Below are 20030 nucleotides of genomic sequence, written 5' to 3'. Positions count from 1 at the left end.
GTAACTTGCAGAAACATCTCGACTTCATTGTCTGAACGAAGTCATTGTCTTCATTGGTACTCTAGTTTTTGACCAATGGAAATAGCACAACGCCGCGTGGAAACAATAGACAATAGGTGCAGGAGTAGGCCATTCGGCCCCTCGAGCCAGCACCGCCATTCACTGTGATCATGGCTGATCATCCACAATCAGTATCCAGCTCCTGCCTTATCCCCATAACCTTTGATTCCGCTATCTTTAAGAGCTCTATCCATCTCTTTCTTGAAAGCATCCAGAGACTTGGCCTCCACAGCCTTCTGGGGCAGAGCATTCCATATATCCACCACTCTCTGGGTGAAAAACTTTTTCCTCAACTCTGTTCTAAATGGCCTACCCCTTATTCTTAAACTGTGGCCTCTGGTTCTGGACTCACCCATCAACGGGAACATTCTTCCTGCCGCCAGCATGTCCAATCCCTTAATAATCTTACATGTTTCAATAAGATCCCCTCTCAGCCTTCTAAATTCCAGTGTATACAAGCCCAATCGCTCCAATCTTTCGACATATGACAGTCCCGCCATCCTGGGAGTTAACCTTGTGAGCCTACGCTGCACTCCCTCAATAGCAAGAATGTCCTTCCTCAAATTTGGAGACCAAAACTGCACACAATACTCCAGGTGTGGTCTCACCAGGGCCCTGTACAGCTGCAGAAGGACCTCTTTGCTCCTATACTCAATTCCCCTTGTTATGAAGGCCAGCATGCCATTAGCTTTCTTCACTGCCTGCTGTACCTGCATGCTTGCTTTCAGTGACTGATGTACAAGAACACCTAGGTCTCGTTGTACTTCCCCTTTTCCTAATTTGACTCCATTTAGATAGTAATCTGCCTTCCTGTTCTTACCACCAAAGTGGATAACCTCACATTTATCCACATTAAACTGCATCTGCCATGCATCCGCCCACTCACACAGCCTGTCCAAGTCACCCTGCATTCTCATAACATCCTCCTTACATTTCACACTGCCACCCAGCTTTGTGTCATCGACAAATTTGCTAATGTTACTTTTAATTCCCTCATCTAAATCATTAATATATATTGTAAACAGCTGCGGTCCCAGCACTGACCCCTGCGGTACCCCACTGGTTACCGCCTGCCATTCTGAAAGGGATCCGTTAATCGCTGCTCTTTGTTTTCTGTCAGCCAGCCAATTTTCAATCCATGTTAGTACTCTGCCCCAATACCATGTGCCCTAATTTTGCCCACTAATCTTCTATGTGGACTTTATCAAAGGCTTTCTGAAAGTCCAGGTTCACTACATCCACTGGCTCTCCCTTGTCCAGTTTCATAGAAACGTAAATATTATACCACTTCCTCTTTGCTTGTTTTCTGTAGATGTCTCTGTGCATGCCCAATAGGAGTAGATTCACCCAAATATCCGTTTTAGTGTGGACAGAGATATTTTGAAAAACCCTAGTGTGGATGCCTGTCGTTTTTACTCGAAACCAGCGTTTTCAAAATTATCCAGTCTAGTGTGGACGTAGCCTCAAGCTTCTCAGAAAGTAGAGACGCTGCTGGGCTTTCTTTGCTATGGAGCTGGTGTTGAGGGACCAGGTGAGATTCTCCGCCAGGTGAACACCAAGAAATTTGGTGCTCTTAACGATCTCTACGGAGGAGTCATCGATGCTCGCTCCGTGCTCTTCTGAAGTCAACAACCATCTCTTTTGTTTTGTTCACATTCAGAGACAGGTTGTTGGCTCTGCACCAGTTTGTTAGCCACTGCACCTCCTCTCTGTATACTGACTCATCGTTCTTGCTGATGAGACCCACCACGGTCATGTCATCGGCGAACTTGATGATGTGCTTTGAGCTGTGTATTTCTACACAGTCGTGGGTCAGCAGAGTGAACAGCAGTGGACTGAGCACACAGCCCTGGGGGGCCCCCGTGCTCAGTGTGATGGTGTTGGAGATGCTGCTTCCAATCCGGACTGACTGAGATCTCAGTCAGGAAGTCTAGGATCCAGTTACAGAGGGCAACTCGCACAATCGGTAACAAAAATACGAGTGAAGAGCACAGAATATAAAATACAAAATCAAGAGAGTCCAGGCATATTCAGTTAAACTCAGTGTTTGTTATCTGCAGGCCTCCCCAATTCAAAATCACCTAAGATGGCAACAAAAAAGGAACGAATAGAAACCCATCATAACATGAGCTAGAGTCCAATCCACAAACCGTGTTGGTTAACCTTTGCCCAAAACTCCGGCACCAACCTCCGACTGCATTGAAGGAGAGAGAGACTGTCACACACAGACACCTTCCTCCAGAAGCAGTAAGCAAGGGAGAGAGACAGTCAAATGCAGATAACTTCCTCTGGCAAGTGTGAGCAAGAGGCTGGTAGATGGTGCTGAGCACCTGCTCGTCTTCTGCACTTGCCTTGATGATTTCAATACCCCTTAGCGCTTTAATTGGAGAGATAGGCAAGAAATGGTGTCAATCATGGGCTTGCGCCCCATCTCCAGGCGTATTGGTCTTGAGGTTGCATACTGCTCAAAGCCTCACAGAACACCCTCACAGACAGCAAGTGACAGATTGTTCAATCCTCTGTCCATGCCAGTAATGTTACTCCCAATTTCTTTGTGCATAATATCAAATGCCTTCTGAAAATCCAAATATGCTAATTCCCATTTATCCAGTCAGTTTATTACATCCTCAAAGAATTCCAGGCAAGTTATTAGACTTAATTCTCCTTCAATGACACTGTGTTAACTTCACTTGATTGCCTTATGATTTTCTAAAGGTCCTGTTGCATTTCCTTAATACTTTTATTGCCAGTTGACTCTCATACTTCTATCTCCTTTTTTTTGTAGTCATCCTTTACCACGTTCTGAAGATTTCCCAGTCTTCTACTCCAACACTTTTTTGTCCAGCATTGTATGCCTTTTTTTTCCAACTTAATGCCATTCTTTCATTATCATTCTTGGGTGGTGTATCCTTCCCATTGAAACTTGCTTTCTCAGTGAAATGTACCTTTGAGATTTACAAATTATTGTTTTAAATGTCTGTTCTGCTCAACTTGTCCCTTATTGTATTTTCCCAGTCTGCCTTCGTCAGCTCTGTCTCACTACTGTAATTATCTTTATGTAATTTAAGGACACCAGTTTTAGACATGACTTCCTCAACTGGATCCTCGACTTCCCAACCAGAAGACCACAATCTATGCAGATTAGTGATATTACCTCCTCCTGGTTGACGATCAACACTGGTGCACCCCAGGGATGCGTGCTTAGCCCACTACTCTACTCCCTCTATACCATGACTGTGTGGTTAGGTATAGGCTCAAATGCCATCTGTAAATTTGCTGATGATACAATTATTGTTAGTAGAATCTCGGATGGAGATGAGAGGGCATACAGGGGTTGAGTGGTATCATAGCAACAACCATGCACTCAATGTCAGTGAGATGAAAGACCTGAAAGATGAAATAGTTGAGACAGTGAGCAGTTTTAAGTTCCTAGGTGTCAAGATCTCTTGAGTATCTAACCTGGTCCCAACATTTTGATGTGACTATAAAGAAGGCAAGACAGTGGCTATATTTCATTAGGAGTTTGAAAAGTTTTGGTTTGTCACCTAAAACACTCAAACTTCTATAGATGTACCACAGAGAGCTTTCTAACAAGCTGCATCACTGACTGGTATGGGGGGGGGGGCGCGGGATTTACTGCAAGGGACTGAAAGAAGGTACAGAAAGTTGGAAAGTTAATCAGCTCCAATTTGGGTACTAGTCTCTATAGTATCCGAGACATCTTCAAGGAGCAGTGCCTCAGAAAGGTGGTGTCCATTGCTAAGGACCACCATCACCTAGGGCATGCTGTCTTCTCATTGTTACTGTCAGGAAGGAGGTACAGAAGCCTGAAGCCATACTCTCAGCGATTCAGCAACAGCTTCTTCCCCTCTGCCATACAATTCCTAAATGGATATTGAACCCACGAACACAACCTCAATTTTTTATATATATTTAATTATGTTATGCACTATTTTTAATCTAACAGTTTTATATATACTACTGCAATTTATTTACTTATTTTTTTCTTTCTATGTTATTACATATTGCATTGTACTGCTGCTGCCAAGTTAACAAATTTCACAATACATGCCGGTGATAATAAACCTGATTCTGATTATGAATTTGCAAGTTTATTAACTTAAATACTCTAGGAGATCTTCTACAATTAAATTTTAATTTAGAGCAAATCTTGTTATCATTACATCCATTATAAAGGATTCTTTGTCCCCTATATTTCCTTCAAATACCTCAAAGGTTCTTCAGATGTACAGTACTTGGTTTGGCAGTATACTGGTTAACTAAATAGACCGATGTCCAGAGGCCAAGATTGTTCATTTGAAGACATGAGTATTAATAATGAAACATCTGAATTGTCATACAATTCTCTGTCTTGGCTTGACCTGTAATGGACTCAAGAACCACAAAAGTATTTGATCCTTAACTGTCCTTTCGTACATTTTTGTGTGGAGGACATAATTTCTCTTTTGTTACTATTAGTGAATAGAGAATTTTGTATATAGTACAAAGTTAAATTGTTTTAATTTCAACTTTAAAAATGAAAGCTAAAACATTATTCCAAAAATCACACATCTTTATCTATTGATGGATGATCTGTATCTAGTACAGTACCTTCATGCAATATTGAAATTATTCTTGTTATAAACAATGTCTGTTACTATTACATTGTTAACATTACATATCCCACATGAAAATTTTAACCATCTGTTATGGAAATGAGGCTGCACATGTGACTGCCGATAATACAAGTGACCAATGGCCATAATACTATTAGCTTTAAAACAGTTATGGAAAAAAAGATAGGACTGGGCCTCAAGATAAAGGCCTATGCAAAGGTAATTTTGGAAATACTGGACAATAACTTGTGAAAGTGTTTGGAAAAGGTTGTTTGCAGTTAAATAGATGTCTGGCAATTGGGAGGCTTCTAAAAGTGAGATGGCAGTTAAGGGCCAATATATTCCTTCTGGAGTGAAGGACAAGGCTAACAGGCTTAGAGATCCTTGGCTGAAGAGGGATATTGAAGTTCTGGTCAGGAAAAGGAAAATACACTGTATGTCATATACATCTGGGATTAAGCAAGTTCATTGACGATAAGGGATGTAGGAGGACAAAAGAGAATATAAAATACCGTTGGCAAATAAGGTAAAGGAGAATTTTAATCTAGAAGTATAATGACAGATAAAGGGTAACTAGGGAGAGAACAGGCCCCCTTGAGGATCAGTATTTGTGGAATCAAAAAGCTGTTCAAGGTTTTTGAATGAACACTACTTGTCTGTATTTATCAGAGAACAGAACAATTCTGTCCTGAAACATATTGACATTTTTAAAGCAGAGACATCGGTGCATAAAGAAGGATGAATATTTGAGGCCTAACCCAGGTCACTTTGAAAAGCAAGGGAAGAAATTTCTGGGCACCCAACAGAAATATTTGTATCCTAATTAGCATGAGTGAGGTACCACAAGACTGGAGTCACTAATGTTGTGTCTTTATTTGAGAAGGGCTGTAAGGGCAAGCCAGGGAACTAAAGGCCAGTGAGCCTAATGTCAGTGGTGGAAAATTACTGAAGTGGTTTATGAGGGACAGGATCTTACTGAATTTGGAAAGGCGAGGACTGGTATTGGAGGTCAGCATGGGGAATCATGTTTGAATTTTTAAAGAGATGAACAGGAGGATTGACAAGCATTGGTGTTGAGTACATGGATTTTAGCAAGGCCTTTGACAAGGTCATGCATAATGGGTTAGATCACATAAGATCCAGGGTGAGCTAGCAGATTGGATACAAAATTGATTTGGTAGTAGGAGTCAGAATGTGATAGTAGAGGGTTGTTTTCATATTGGAAGACCGTGAACAGTGGTGTTGTCCTAAGGATCGTTGCTGGGTACCCTATTCTTTTGTATGTGTACTAACGATTTGGGTGAGAAAGTAAATGGACTGATTAGTAAGTTTGTGGATAGCTAAGATGAGTTATCTAAGATTATAGCAGGATCTAGACTGATTGGGAGAGTAAATGGAAATTCAACTCAGACAAGTATGAAGTGATGTGTTTTGGGAAGATAAATCAGGGCAGGATATACTCAGTTAATGGCAGGGTTTTGTGGGAAGGGTTGTAGAATAGGGAAACCTACAGTAGAACAAGTACAAGGTTCCCCAAAATTGATCACAGCCGTGTCATTGTGTACAAGAATTGGAACATCATATTACAGCTGTACAACGTGTTGGTGAGACTGCAGGGAGTATTGTGTGCATAGAGAGGATGTGATTAAGCTAAAGGGTGTGCAGAAAAGGTTTACAAGGATGTTGCTGGGACTGGAAGGTTTGAGTTATAAGGAGAGACTTGATAGGATGCGACTGTTTTGCATAGATAGGGTAGATAGTCACACTTTTTTTTCCTTAACTCTACAAGTGTCTAAAACTAGAAGGCAGAAGTTTAAGGTGAGAGGAGAATGATTTAAAGAGGACTTGGGGGGGCAATTTTTTTACACAAAGAGTACTGGGTATATGGAAAGAGCTGCCAGAGGAAGTGGCAGGTATAATTGCAATACTTAAAAGACATTTCAACCAGTGCCTAGATAAGGAAAAATTTGAGGATATTGGCCAGACACAGACAAATGGACTAGTGGTTTGGCATCTTGGTCGACACGGGTAAGTTGGGTCAAAGGGCTTGTTAACATGTGCATCTCAATAGAGTACAGGAATCTCTATTACCTTCAATATATTATTTTAGTTTTCCTTTTACCCAAGGGAATAAATGTCTAAATATGTCTTCTGTTTTTCATTCTTGTTGCAGGACTTCACTGGCGAGGCAAATACCACAGAACCTTCAGATGTACCGCTAGATGAAAGTACCTTTCTGAATAAAAACAGGCAGAATGAGGAGCCTATCCAAAAACATCGCCATAAACTGTGGAAAATATGTACATGCCCACCTCAAGGAATCATTGCTAGCATACTAACAAAGGGTTAGACCATAATATACTTTTCAAAACTTATCTTTTTTATTATTAATAAAACTTGCATATTACTTGTTTATACATCAATAGGGATTACACTACCCATGCCATATCACATAATTGGATGAAACATTTCAGAGGATAGAGCACGTAGAGCAAAAAACAATCTGGTGGAGGAACTTAACGAGTCAAGCAAAGAGATTGTCAGTGTTTTGGGTTGAAACCCTGCATCAAGACAAGCAGAGAGGAGAGATGGCCAGTATAAAGAAGAGAAAGGGAATGGTGAGAAAGGGGTCTTAGGTGATTGGTGGATGAGATATAAAATGACAGGCAGGTTGTGCCAGGTAAAGGAGGGGCAGTGGAGCTGGGAAACAGTGGCAGGTGCATGATGGATGGAGGCAGACAAAGAGACAGAGAAAAATATATTGAGGCAGATGGAGCAAGGTAGGGGAGGGATGTGTGAAGATTGGAGAGAGCAGCTAGAGGGAGATAACCAAAACACAGAGGACTACCAGTGCTGAAAAGTAAAGGAACAACTCCAGCTGCCCTCCTCCAACCTTGCTCTATCTGCCTTTCAGTATTTCTCTCAGTCCCTACTTGCTCCCCCCCACCATCTTTCATTCACCTGCCACTGTCTCCCAACTTCACTCATGCTCACCTAACTACCCCTCCTCAATCCACCAATCAACTTGGACCTCTTTCTCACCACTCCCCTTATCCTCTGGCCATCTTGCCTCTCCATTCTCAGTCTTCATGCAGAGATTCAACTGAAAACATTAGCAATTCCTCTAAGTTCCTCTAGCAGATTGGTTGTTGCTCTAGAGCATTGAACAGTACAGCCCTGGAACAGGTTCTTCAGCCATGTTCTTGTGATGACAATCAAAACTAATCTCATCTATCTGAACATGTTCTTTATCCTTCCATTCCTCGCCAGTTGATGAGCTGGCTAAATGCCTCTTATATGTTGTAATTATGCTGTTTACACCACTTTCCCTTAAAGTCTGTTCCAGGCACCCACTACTGTCTTTGTTAAAAACATGTCTCACCCTTCTCCTTTAAGTTTTAGATCCAGTACAGAAAGCCATTCAGTGCTGGTCTGAGGAAATAGATGAGTTTCTACATGAGTACTTTGTGGCAGTAAACTGGTCCACGTCAGTATGTCACCATCACCATGGACTTTATCAGCAAGTGCGTTGTGTACCAAAGGGGACAATATGGGTGTTCCCAAACCAGAATCCATGGATCGACTGGGAATCCAGTCCCCTCTGAAGTCCAAGACTGCAGTATTCAAAACAGCTCACCCTGACCTTTACAAGATATCAAGATACAACCTCTGTAAATTCATCAGGAATACCAAGAGACAATGCAAGTCCAAAATTGAGCCTCTGACCAGTTGTGACAGGACTAACATGCTTTGCTAGATCACAGAATGAAATTACAACAGTGTATACATTTCTCCAGAAGGGGATTGAAATGAAACCACCCTCCAATGCAACTGGATCTGAAACAATTGTTCCAAATATAAGATGAATCTTCTGGAGAGCGTACCCACGGAAAGCATCTAGCTAGATGATGTTCCTAGCCATGTCTTAGATCCTGCGCACATCAGCTGGCAAGGATATTTGCAAACATTTTTTAATCTAGAGAGCATCTGGACAGCAAAGGCACCTGCATTTGATATCATTTATAAAGTCCAGCTCTACCTTCAATACTATAATTCCAAGCAAGCTTATCTCCAATCTCTTAGACCTGGGACTCAATACCTCAGTTTGCAACTGGATTCTTGATTATCCTTATAAAAATTCTAATTTCTTGCGCTGTGATGCTCCCACAAAATAAATTTCATGACAGATATTAGCGATAATAAAACTGATTCTGGTTAACTTCCTCACCAACAGACCACAATCAGTAAGGAGAGGCAGTAACACCTCCCCAACAATTATCTTCCACACTGGTGCCCCTCAAGGCTGTGTCTTCAGCCTCCTACTCTACACCCTATACACTCACAACTGCATATCCAAAATCTGACCTAATTCTATCTGCAAGTTTGCAGATGATATCACCATAGTAATGAGTCAGAGTACAGGGAGGGGATAGAGAGCCTTGTGACATGGTGTCACAATAACAACCCTTTCCTTCAATGTCAGTAAAACATAAAAGCTGGTCATTGACTTCAGGAAGTGGGGATGGTGCATGTGCTCCTGCTTATTTCAATGGTGCTCAGGTCAAAAGCGTTGAGAGCTTCAATTATTTAGGAGTGAATGTCCTTGTCCAACCATATAGACACCACAGGCAAGAAAGCTCATCAGTGCCTCTGCTTCCTCAGGATGCTAAAGAAACTTGGCATGATCCCTTTGACCCTCACCAATTTTCATTGATGCTCCATAATAAACTGTCTATCTAGATTTGACCCTCACCATTTTTTATTGATGCACTATATAAAGCATTCTATCTAGATACATCATGGCTTAATATGGCAACTGCTCTGTCTGTGCCGCAAGAAACTGGAGAGAGTTGTGGACACAGCTCAGCACATCGTGGAAACCAGCCTCCCCTCCATGGACTCTGTTTGCATTTCTTGCTGCTTTGGTACAGCAAAATTGAAGACACTTTTCCCTGGACATTCTTTCTTCTCCTCCTTCACATTGTGCAGAAGATACGAAAGCCTGAAAGCACTTCTCATCAGGTTCAACAATGGCTTATATCCCGCCGTTATAAGAATATTGAACAATGCCCTAGTACAATGTGATGGACTCATGACCTCACAGTCTGTCTCCTTATGACCTTGCACCTTACTGTCTACATGCACTGCACTTTCTCTGTAACTGTAATGCTACCGTTCTCTGTTACTATTTTGTTTGACCTCAATACACTATTGTAATTAATTATATCAACAGTACGCAAGACAAGTTTTTCACTGTACCTCAGTATATGTGACAATAATAAACTAATTTACCTTAAACCTGTGTCCTCTTAATATTTTTACAGTTTCATCATGGGGATAAAGATTCTGACTATCTACTTTATCTGTTCCTCTTAATATTTTATATATTTCTATCAAGTTGGCCCTCAGACTCAAATCTCCAGAGGAAGCAATCCAAGTTTGTCCAACTTCTTTATAGATAATACACTTCATCTAAGCAACGTCCTGGTGAATCTCTTCTGCATCCTCTGATAATCTAGTGGTTAGAACTGCATTCAGTACTTGAAATGTAGCTTACATTTTTGTAGAAATGTAGCATGATTTAATAATGTTTATGCACAATTCTTGATGAAAGTAAGGATATTATGTCTTCTTCACGATCCTACCTTTTGTATTACCACTCTTAGGAATGATAGACTTGCACCATGAGATCCCTCTGTACATAAATGCTCCAAGGGGTCTGGGTGTTTACTGTATACCCTACTCTTGCATTTGATGTCACAAAATGCAAAACCCCGCACTAACCCAGATTAAAGTCCATTGGCTATTTCTCTACCCAAATTTCTAATTGGTCTACACCTTTTGACAATCTTCCTTACTGTACCCAACTCCATGAATTTTCATATTGTTTGCATTCTTACTAATCAGGCCACCTATATTTTCATCCAAATGTACGTGACAAGCACTGAGTGCCAGCACTGATCCTTATAGAACTCCACTGGTCACAAACATCCAGTCAGAGAAACACCCCTCCATGACCTTCCATCTCCTGGGATCAAGTCAATTTTAAATCCATTTACCAACTCACCATGCATCCCATGACACTTAACATTTTGTACCAGCCTACCGTGATCTGCCTTACTAAAAGCGAACCTCTTAAAATTCACATTGACAACATCCACTGCCTACCCTCATCAATCATCTTAATCATCTTTTTACAAAGCTCCATCAAATGTGTGAGTCAGGGCTTCCACCACAGAAAGCCTTACTGACTATCTCTAACAAGTCCATGCTTTTTCATATGTAAGTAAACCCTGTCCCTATGAATCTTCTCCAATAACTTACCTACCACTGTAGTAAGCTTCATAGGTCTATAGTTTCTTGAATTATCTATGTTACCAAACTTAAATAAAGGAACAACATTCTTCTAGGACATTGACTGTGGCCAAAGAGGATACAAAGATCTCTTTCAAGACCCCAGAAATCTCCTCCCTTGCCTTCAAAATAAAGTACAATTTTCAGACCCTTGTATTCACCAGTTTTTTACCATTCTTTTACAGTGATTATGGTGATCCTGCTGTGGGCTGTTGTCTGGTCAATTACAGGCCCTGAGTGCCTCCCTGGTGGTAACTTATTTGGAAATCTGATTCTGTTCATCTGTGCAGTTCTGGGAGGGAAGCTTGTTGGAATGATCAAATTCCCGAATCTGCCTCCATTACCACCTCTTCTAGGTAAGAAAATAGAAAACATAGTAATTCACATAGCCATTGGATTGTAAGGGACTCAAGTGAAATATGAGGTGGTGTTCTTCTAGTTTGTGTTTCGTTTCACCATGGCAGTAAAGAAGGCCATGAACAGACAGGTTGGTGTGGGAATGACATGTAACCAAAAGCTAAAAATGGCTGTTGTGGACCAGACGCAGATTCTCCACTAAATAGTCATCTAGTCTATGGCTGATCTCACTGATGTTGAGGAGGCTTCTTCAGGAGCACCAGGTGCAATAGACCAAGTTGAAGTGACGGTATAAAGGATTATCAAATAGAATAGGAATTAGAGTTACAAATATGGACTGAGAAATGGTAGATAAAGTTTAATCTAGCAAATGTGAGGTGTTGCACATTGGGAGGTCAAGTTCGGAGAAAGTTTGTTCTTAATGGTCGGTCTCTTAACAGCATTGAGGTACATACAGAGACATTTGGGGATAAAGTCCATAGTTCACTGAAAGTGGCTACACTAGTGGATAAGGTGGCAAGGAAGGCACTTGACATGTTTGCCATCATTGGTAGGGGTGTTTTGTATGAGAGTAAGTAAGTCAAGCTGCAGCTATATAAAACCTCAGTAACATTTAGAGTAAGTGTGCAGTTATGATTACCTCATTATAGTGAGGATGTGGAGTCTGTGGAAAGGGTGCAGAAGAGTTCTATAATTATCAAGCTTTTCTTTGCTGCCTTTTTTTGAAAAAGGAGACCACGCTTGCCATCTAGCAGAACTTTGTTTCCTCATTTGTGGCCAGTAAAATGTAAAAATCTCAGCTGAAGCCCCAGCAAAGTCTCTCCTTGTCTCTCATAGCTACCTGAAATAAATCTCACCAGGTCCTGAGGATTTATCTACCTTCAAGTCTACCAAGGCATTGAATACCTCCTCTGTATTTAAGGAGAAATGCATTAGAGAAGGAAACTTGCACTACTATCGTTGGCCATATGTATTAAAATTTTGATTCATTAGCAGTGTTTGCTCCTGAGATTTAAGACAACAGCTGTTTACTCTGTAATATATTTTCTCTGCTCTTATGCCTGTTTGTGTATTAGGAATGCTGCTTGCTGGATTTGTTCTACGAAATATTCCTGTGGTTAGTGAAGCTATTTACATTGACTACAAGTGGTCATCATCCTTGAGAAGTATAGCCCTTGCAATTATTCTCACCCGAGCTGGACTTGGGCTAGATGCAAAGGTATAAACAGTGTATTCTGCATCTCCATTTAACATATGTAAAACTGACAACGTTATTCAAATTAGCTGTATTTCATTTACTGTTATGCTGATGCAATCTTTGGCTACGTCCACACTATACCAGATAATTTTGAAAACGCTGGTTTCGAGTAAAAACGACAGGCGTACACACTAAGCATTTTTCAAAATATCTCTGTCCACACTAACACGGATATTTGGGTGAATCTCCTCTACTGGGCGCGCTCAGGACACACAGAAAACAAGCGAAGGGGAAACTGTATACTTGGTGCACATTTGTCCAGTTACAGAGTAGAAAAACTTTAAAGGAATTGCTCTTGTCTCTCGCGCAGGAGGACTTAAAACTAAAAAAAAAACAAATACTGGAGCGTATGGAGGCAACTGACAGGGAGTTCACAGACAGTATGACCCGGCTGACGACGAACATTGAAAAACTGACTAACTCTGTTGCATTAATAAAGCACCTTGTTAAATGTATAAAGCATGTCTGCATCAGTGTTATCTTGTAGTTCCAAACAATGTCACACTAGGCTGTTACACATCTATTGTCAGAGAAGTACTTGCATAAACAGGTAAACCACCTTCATACAAGCAAGGACAGAAAACAGAGCAAAGTGAGTACAGGGTATACTTAATTATTCAATAAGCTACGGGTCAAAGTATTTGGTGAATACATTTCTGACTCTTCTGGCTTCAGTCTCATTGCTGTCTGTTCTGAAATTGTTAGGTTCTGCGAAGTGCAGAATCAAATATCGCTGTGATGATTGTACGCTCTAGTGTGAATTGTTTGGTGACAATAAAGTAGTAATAATAATAATAAGAAGAAGAAAATACTGACATGCCGCACTGCCGCCATCTGTTCCGGCACGTCATGACAGCGGTTTTATAAAGCTCCAGTTACCCCGTACACACTGCAACGGATATTAGGCGTTTTCAGATTTATTCACTCTGGAGATCGTTTCTGAAAATCTCCATTTTCGGGGGATGAAAACGCCGTTTTAGTGTGGACAGAAGGTCAAAACGAAGAGAAAAAGCTTCGTTTTTAAAATTATCCGGCGTAGTGTGGACGTAGCCAAAGTTAGCTATTCTTAACCAATGTTGCTATGGTATTCATGGTCAGAGAATGGGGAATAGGAGCAACAGAAGGCAACTTGGTCCTTTGTCTATTTTTCATGATGATCATGTATTATATTTTACTTTGTCTGCACTAACACTCTATCCCTTAATTCTCTTCAGTCCTAGTGTGTGAAGGAATTTTTCTCATCCCTCTTGTGAATGGCCAACTAATTCCTGATTTTACACAGCCTTGCTAAGAATAGAATAGAATATCTTTATTGTCATTGTTGTGGAGCAATGAAACACAGTTTAACAGCTCAATGTTTTGCAGCATGACAAAGAATATGTACATAAAATAAACTCTAAAACCTCAGGAATGCAGTCCAAAATTAATAATATATGGATGGGGGGGTAGGACTATTGCATACCTGCCATTCCTGGAAGTATGATGCATTAGCTGCCACCGTCTTAGGAGGGGGGCAGGAGAAGGGTAGCGGGTGTTATACATTTCACTGCTTGTGGGTAGAAGCTGTTAAGGAGTCTCTTTGTTTTCGTCCTTAATGCTCTGTATCTCTTCCCAGAAGGTCGAGGGGAAAACAGGTGATGTCCAGGATGAGTGGGATCCTTTGAAATACAAGTAGCCTTCTTTTGAAGTCTGCCAGTATAAATGTCTCTGAGGGAGGGTAATGTTGTGCCAATAACCCGCTCTGCTACCCTCACCACCCGCTGCAAGTCCTTCCTGTTCTGTTCTGTGCAGCTGGCAAACCACACTGCACAGCAATACGTCAGGAGGCTCCCTATAGTTGTCCGATAGAAGTTGATCAGCAGGTGATGAGGGAGGAGAGCGTGCTTTAGCTTCCTTAGGAAGTAGAGCCTCTGTTGGGCCTTCCCCACCTGATAAGAGATATGGGCAGCCCAGGTGAGGTCAGCTGAGATGTGGACGCTGAGGAACTTGAAACTCTCTACTCTCTCCACCTCTTTCCCGCATATGTGCAGAGCAGAGTGCTTGACGCGCTTTGATTTCCTGAAGTCTACTATCAGCTCCTTGGTTTTTGTGATGTTCAAGTCCAGATTATTATGACACACCATTCTGTCAAACGCTGTACCTCCTCCCTATAGGCTGTCTCATCACAGTCTGATATGATACCTATTAGGGTGGTATCATCAGCAAATTTGACAATGGTGTTGGTGGAGTGAATGGTAGAGCAGTCATGGGTGAAACGAGAATAGAGGATGGGGCTGAGAACACACCCCTGTGGTGTACCGATGTTCAGGATGAGAGTAGGTGATGTGTGTTCTCCCATCCTGACACTTAAGCACTTACTCTTGTGAAGTCTCTTAACACAAAATAAACTGCAAATGCTGGGGTGCAGCAAAGGTCTCTTAACAATTTTTATATATTCCAATAAAATTACACCTCATTCTAAACTCGAGTATACTGTTTAATCTGTGCTTTTAGCATAGGCCACTATCCCTGAATCAATCTAGTAAAGCTTTTACTGCTCCCCTTTCATTGTAAATATATACAGTGCCTGTAAAAAGTATTCGGCACCCGCTCCCCCAGAAGCTTTCATGTTTTATTGCTTTAGAATATTGAATCACAGTGGATTTAATTTGGCTTTTTTGACACTGATCAACAGAAAAAGACTCTTTAGTGTCAAAGTGAAAACAGACCTGTACTAGTTGATCAAAATTAATTACAAATATAAAATACAAGATACGAGGAAATCTGCAGTTGCTGGAAATTCAAGAAACACACACAAAATGCTGATGGAATGCAGCAGGCCAGACAGCATCCATAGGAAGAAGCACAGTCAACGTTTCAGGCCAAGACCCTTCATCAGGACTAACTGAAAGAAGAGATAGTAAGAGATTTGAAAGTGGGAGGGGGAGGGGGAGATCTGAAATGATAGGAGAAGACAGGAGGGGGAGGGATGGAGCTAAGAGCTGGAAAGTTGATTGACAAAAGGGATACAAGGCTGGAGAAGGGAGAGGATCATGGGATGGGAGGCCTAGGGAGAAAGAAAGGGGGAGGGGAGCACCAGAGGAAGATGGAGAGCAGGCAAGGAGTTATTGTGAAAGGGACAGAGAGAGGGAAAAAAGGGGGAAATAAATAAATAAAGGATGGGGTAAGAAGGGGAGGATCGGGCATTAACGGAAGTTAGAATACAAGATAATTGATTGCATAAGTATTCACCCCCTTCAAGTCAGTACTTAGTTGATGATACACTTTTGGCAGCAATTACATCCTTGAGTCTGTGTTGATAGGTCTCTATCAGCTTTGTACATCTGAACCCTACATTTTTTCCTCATTCTTCTTGACAAAACTGCTCAAGCTCTGTCAGATTGCATTGTGACTGAATAGCCCTTTTCAAGTCCAACCACAAATTCTCAATTGGATTTTGGTCTAGGCTTTATCACAAACAAGAGAAAATCTGTAGACGCTGGAAATCTGAGCAACACACACAAAATGCTGCAGGAACTTAGCAGGCTAGGCAGCATCTATGGAAAAGAGCACATTCGACATTTTGGGCAACATCTATGAAAAAGAATACAGTCAACGTTTCGGACCGAAACCCTTCAGCAGGATGGGTTTCAGCCCAAAATGTCGGCTGTACTCTTTAACATAGATGCTGCTTGGCCTGCTGAGTTCCTCCAGTATTTTGTGTGGGTGGCCTAGACTCTGACTTGGCCACTGCAGGACATTAACTTTGTGCTTTTAAGCTATTCCTGTGTAGCATTGGCTTTATGCTTGGGGTCATTGTCTTAATGGAAAATAAATATTCTCCTAGGCCGCAGGTCCCTTGCAGACTGCATCAGGTTTTCCTCCAGGATTTCTCTGTATTTTGCTGCATTCATTTTACCCTCCACCTTCACAATCCTTCCAGGGCCTGCTAGAGTGAAGCATCCCCACAGCATGATGTAGCCACTACCATACTTCATGATAGGGATGGTATGTTTTTGATGATGTGCAGTGTTTGGCTTATGCCAAATGTAGCATTTAGTCTGATGGCCAAAAAGCTCAATTTTGGTTTCATCAGACCTTAGAATCTTCTTCCAGCTGACTTCAGTCTTCCACATGCCTTCAGGCAAACTTTAGCTAAGATTTCATGTGAGTTTTTTCAACAGTGGCTTTGTCTTTGCCATTCTCCCTTAAAGCTGCAACTGGTGAAGCACCCGGGCAACAGTTGTATCTGCAGTGACCAAAGCTTGTAACTCCTCCAGAGTTGTCATTGGTCTCTTTGTGGCCTCCCTCACTAGCCCCCCTCTTGTACGGTCTCTCAGTTTCTGACAACGGCCTGCTCTAGGCAGATTTACAGCTGTGCAATATGCTTTCCCTTTGTTGATGATTGACTTAACTGTGCTCCAAGGGATATTCAGTGACTTGGAAATTTCCTTGTTTCCATCTGCTGATTGTGCTTTTCTATAACCTTTTTGTGGAGTAGCTTGGAGTGTTTTTTTGTCTTCATGGTTTTTTTTTTGCCAGGATACTGACTCACCCACAGTTGGACCTTCCAGATATAGGTGTATTTTTACTACAGTCAGTTGAAACATTTTGACTGCACACAGGTCCCCAAAAACAGATCTCCATTTAGCAAATTATGTGACTTCTAAAACCAACTGGCTGCACCAGCAATGATTTGGTGTGTCATATTAAAGGGGGGGGTGAATACTTATGCAATCAATTATTTTGTCTTTTATATTTATAATTAACTTAGATCACTTTGTAGAGATTTGTTTTCACTTTGACACGAAAAAGTCTTTTTCTGTTGATCAGTGTCAATAAAGCGAAATTAAATCCATTGTGATTCAATGTTGTGGTACAATAAAACATGAAAACTTCCAAAGGGGTGAATACTTCTTATAGACACTGTATTTCTTTGGGTAGAGGTCCAGATCTGTACATAGTATTCCAACAACATACTTCTACACGTTCTCAAATCCCCTTACAATAAAGATGAATGGACTCTTTGCCTCCACTATATTTACTTTCAGCATTTTATGTTTTAGGACACAAAGTTCCCTCTGGACACCAGAACTTTGCAATATCCACTGCTTTTCTGCTTTCGCTACTGTAGTGGGTGCCCTAGCATTTTTCATATTATGTTCCATCTGCCTTGCCCATTCACTAACCCACCTTCCAACCCTTGAAGCTTCCTTCATCCTCTTCACACTTCCACTGAGCTTAAAGTCATTAAAAACTAGGATTGATCGAAATTATTAATATAAATTCTGAATAGCTGGGACCCCAATAACAAGACTTGCGCTATCCCACTAGTTACATCCTCCCAACCTGAAAATTACAAGTTATTCTTATCTTATCTCTTGTCCATTAACCAATCCTTAATCATTGCCAGTATCACCCTTTTTCCATACAGTGCTTTAATTCTGAGTAAGCATCTCTTGTGTGGCACCTTATCAAAATATACCATATCAACCCATTCACTCTTACCTATTTTGCTAGTTACATTTTCAAGACACTTCAGATTGCTGAAAATGATTTTATTTCACACTGCTAAATCCTATTATTATTCAACTGCCCTACTATCATTTCCAAATACAAAGTAGATTCCAGAATATTCCCTGTTACTGATGTGAGGCTAACTGCCTATAGCTCCCTTTTTTTGATATTTTGGAAGATGGTAACTAGTGCTTCCATTATTAACAAGTCCATCTCTTTCAAAACCTTAGGATACAGGTCATCAAGTCCTGGGTGGTTATTGGCTTTAAGTTCTATTAATTTTTTCTGTATTAGTCTTTTACTACTTCTAATTACCTTGAGCTCCTCATTCACTAGAGACCTGTATTTGTTCCGTTTTCCATGAGGTTTTCTATGCCTTTTATGAAGACATTAACTATATTTGAACAATGATATTGCATTGATTGTGCTCAATTTCCATGGTGCAGTTTACATAAGAAAAGGCTGAAAAATTGGAGACAAATCTCTTTGCTCTGATGGAGTCCTACAGCATGGATACAGGCCCTTTAGCCCAAAAAGTCCATGCCAACCTCATTTCCTGCATTTGGTCCATATTCCTCTAAGCTCCCTCACCTCCATGAACCTATCCAAGTGCTTTTTAAATGATACTATAGTACCTGCCTCAATCACTTACTCTGAGAGCTCATTCCATATACTCACCACCCTCTGCATGAAAATGTTGGCTCTCAGATTCTTTTAAATCTCTCCCTAAGTTTATGCCTCTTAGTTTTGGACTTCCCTATCCTGTGGAGAAGACTTACCACCCATCCTCTCATATTTTACACATTAGGAGTAAAATACTTTTTCACGTAACATTATTTCTAATCTTTAGTTCAGAATCCCTTTCATCTTTTTTCTCCATTTGTCCTTGAAGTTTATGTACTATGAATACCATCCATCCAGTATTTTAAATTTATCACAGTTAAGTTACTTTGCTATATTTCAACCCTCTTATTCTGAGTTAAGTATCTACTTTTATTGCTAAATGTTTTTACAGTCTAGCCTCAATATTCAGGTCTTCTTTATTTTCCTTTTCATTTTTTTCATGTAACCTTAGTATGATTGTTGTTTTCCAACTGTGCCACCTGCCAGCAGCCCCTGATCACAAGGCATGGTTAAAGAGTTCTCCGGGCTCTGATTGACAGCTATGTTGCCTGAAGCAATAGCATGAATATGACCATATCTAGGAGGGTTAATATTAAGCCCATTGTCTTTGTTATGGATAAAATGACATTTTTTCTATTTGAGTTAACACATACTTCTGTTATTAGGCTCTTCGAAAGCTGAAGGCCGTATGTCTTAGGTTGGCATTTGGCCCTTGTCTTGTTGAAGCTTGTGTTTGTGCTGTTCTTGGACACTACCTATTGAAGTTGCCCTGGTCTTGGAGTTTTATTCTGGGGTGAGTACCTGTCAAAAATTGGAATGGGCAAAAACTACAAATACTAAATTCCAGATAATTTTCTAAGACACTTGAATTTATGTTAAGGTTCCAGTAAAGTGATAATGTAATAATTGCTTTTCTCTTGAAGTAAAAGCTTAAGAACTTAGCTCAGAAACCAAGTAATGGTTTCCTGTAGAATTTTAGAGGTTTATGGTGGAAAAAGCGCATGTCATGAAATACTTAATGGACAATATTACAATTTAAATTTTGAAGTATAGTTATGTTTTGTAATGGTTTTTCTTGAATTGAATTACTTCATTATTGACATGTTTACTAAGATAGAGTGAAAAGCTTGTATTGCATACTGTTCATAGTGATCAAATCATTGCACAGTACATTGTCATAGAACAAAGTAAACAAGTAACAGAATGCGGAATAAAGTAAGAGTTACGGTAAGAGTGCCGTGCAGGTAGAGAGTAAGATGTGAAGT

At 40.7% G+C, this 20030-nt stretch overlaps 1 protein-coding gene across 3 annotated transcripts in view; it reads left to right on the top strand.

The window, feature by feature from the left end:
* Window positions 1-20030, top strand: part of LOC140196781 (sodium/hydrogen exchanger 9B2-like) — a 167497-nt gene that overhangs the window by 86992 nt on the left and 60475 nt on the right. For all 3 annotated transcript variants that reach the window (XM_072256558.1, XM_072256557.1, XM_072256559.1), the window contains exons 3-6: window positions 6850-7021; window positions 11216-11386; window positions 12464-12606; window positions 19431-19558. In XM_072256558.1, coding sequence (XP_072112659.1) covers window positions 6850-7021; window positions 11216-11386; window positions 12464-12606; window positions 19431-19558 — 614 coding nt within the window. The remainder of the gene's footprint in view (window positions 1-6849; window positions 7022-11215; window positions 11387-12463; window positions 12607-19430; window positions 19559-20030) is intronic.

The sequence above is a fragment of the Mobula birostris genome, chromosome 4 (genome assembly GCF_030028105.1).
Source record: "Mobula birostris isolate sMobBir1 chromosome 4, sMobBir1.hap1, whole genome shotgun sequence".
NCBI classification, from domain to species: Eukaryota; Metazoa; Chordata; class Chondrichthyes; order Myliobatiformes; family Myliobatidae; genus Mobula; species Mobula birostris.
This window is presented reverse-complemented; position numbering and strand designations above follow the sequence as displayed.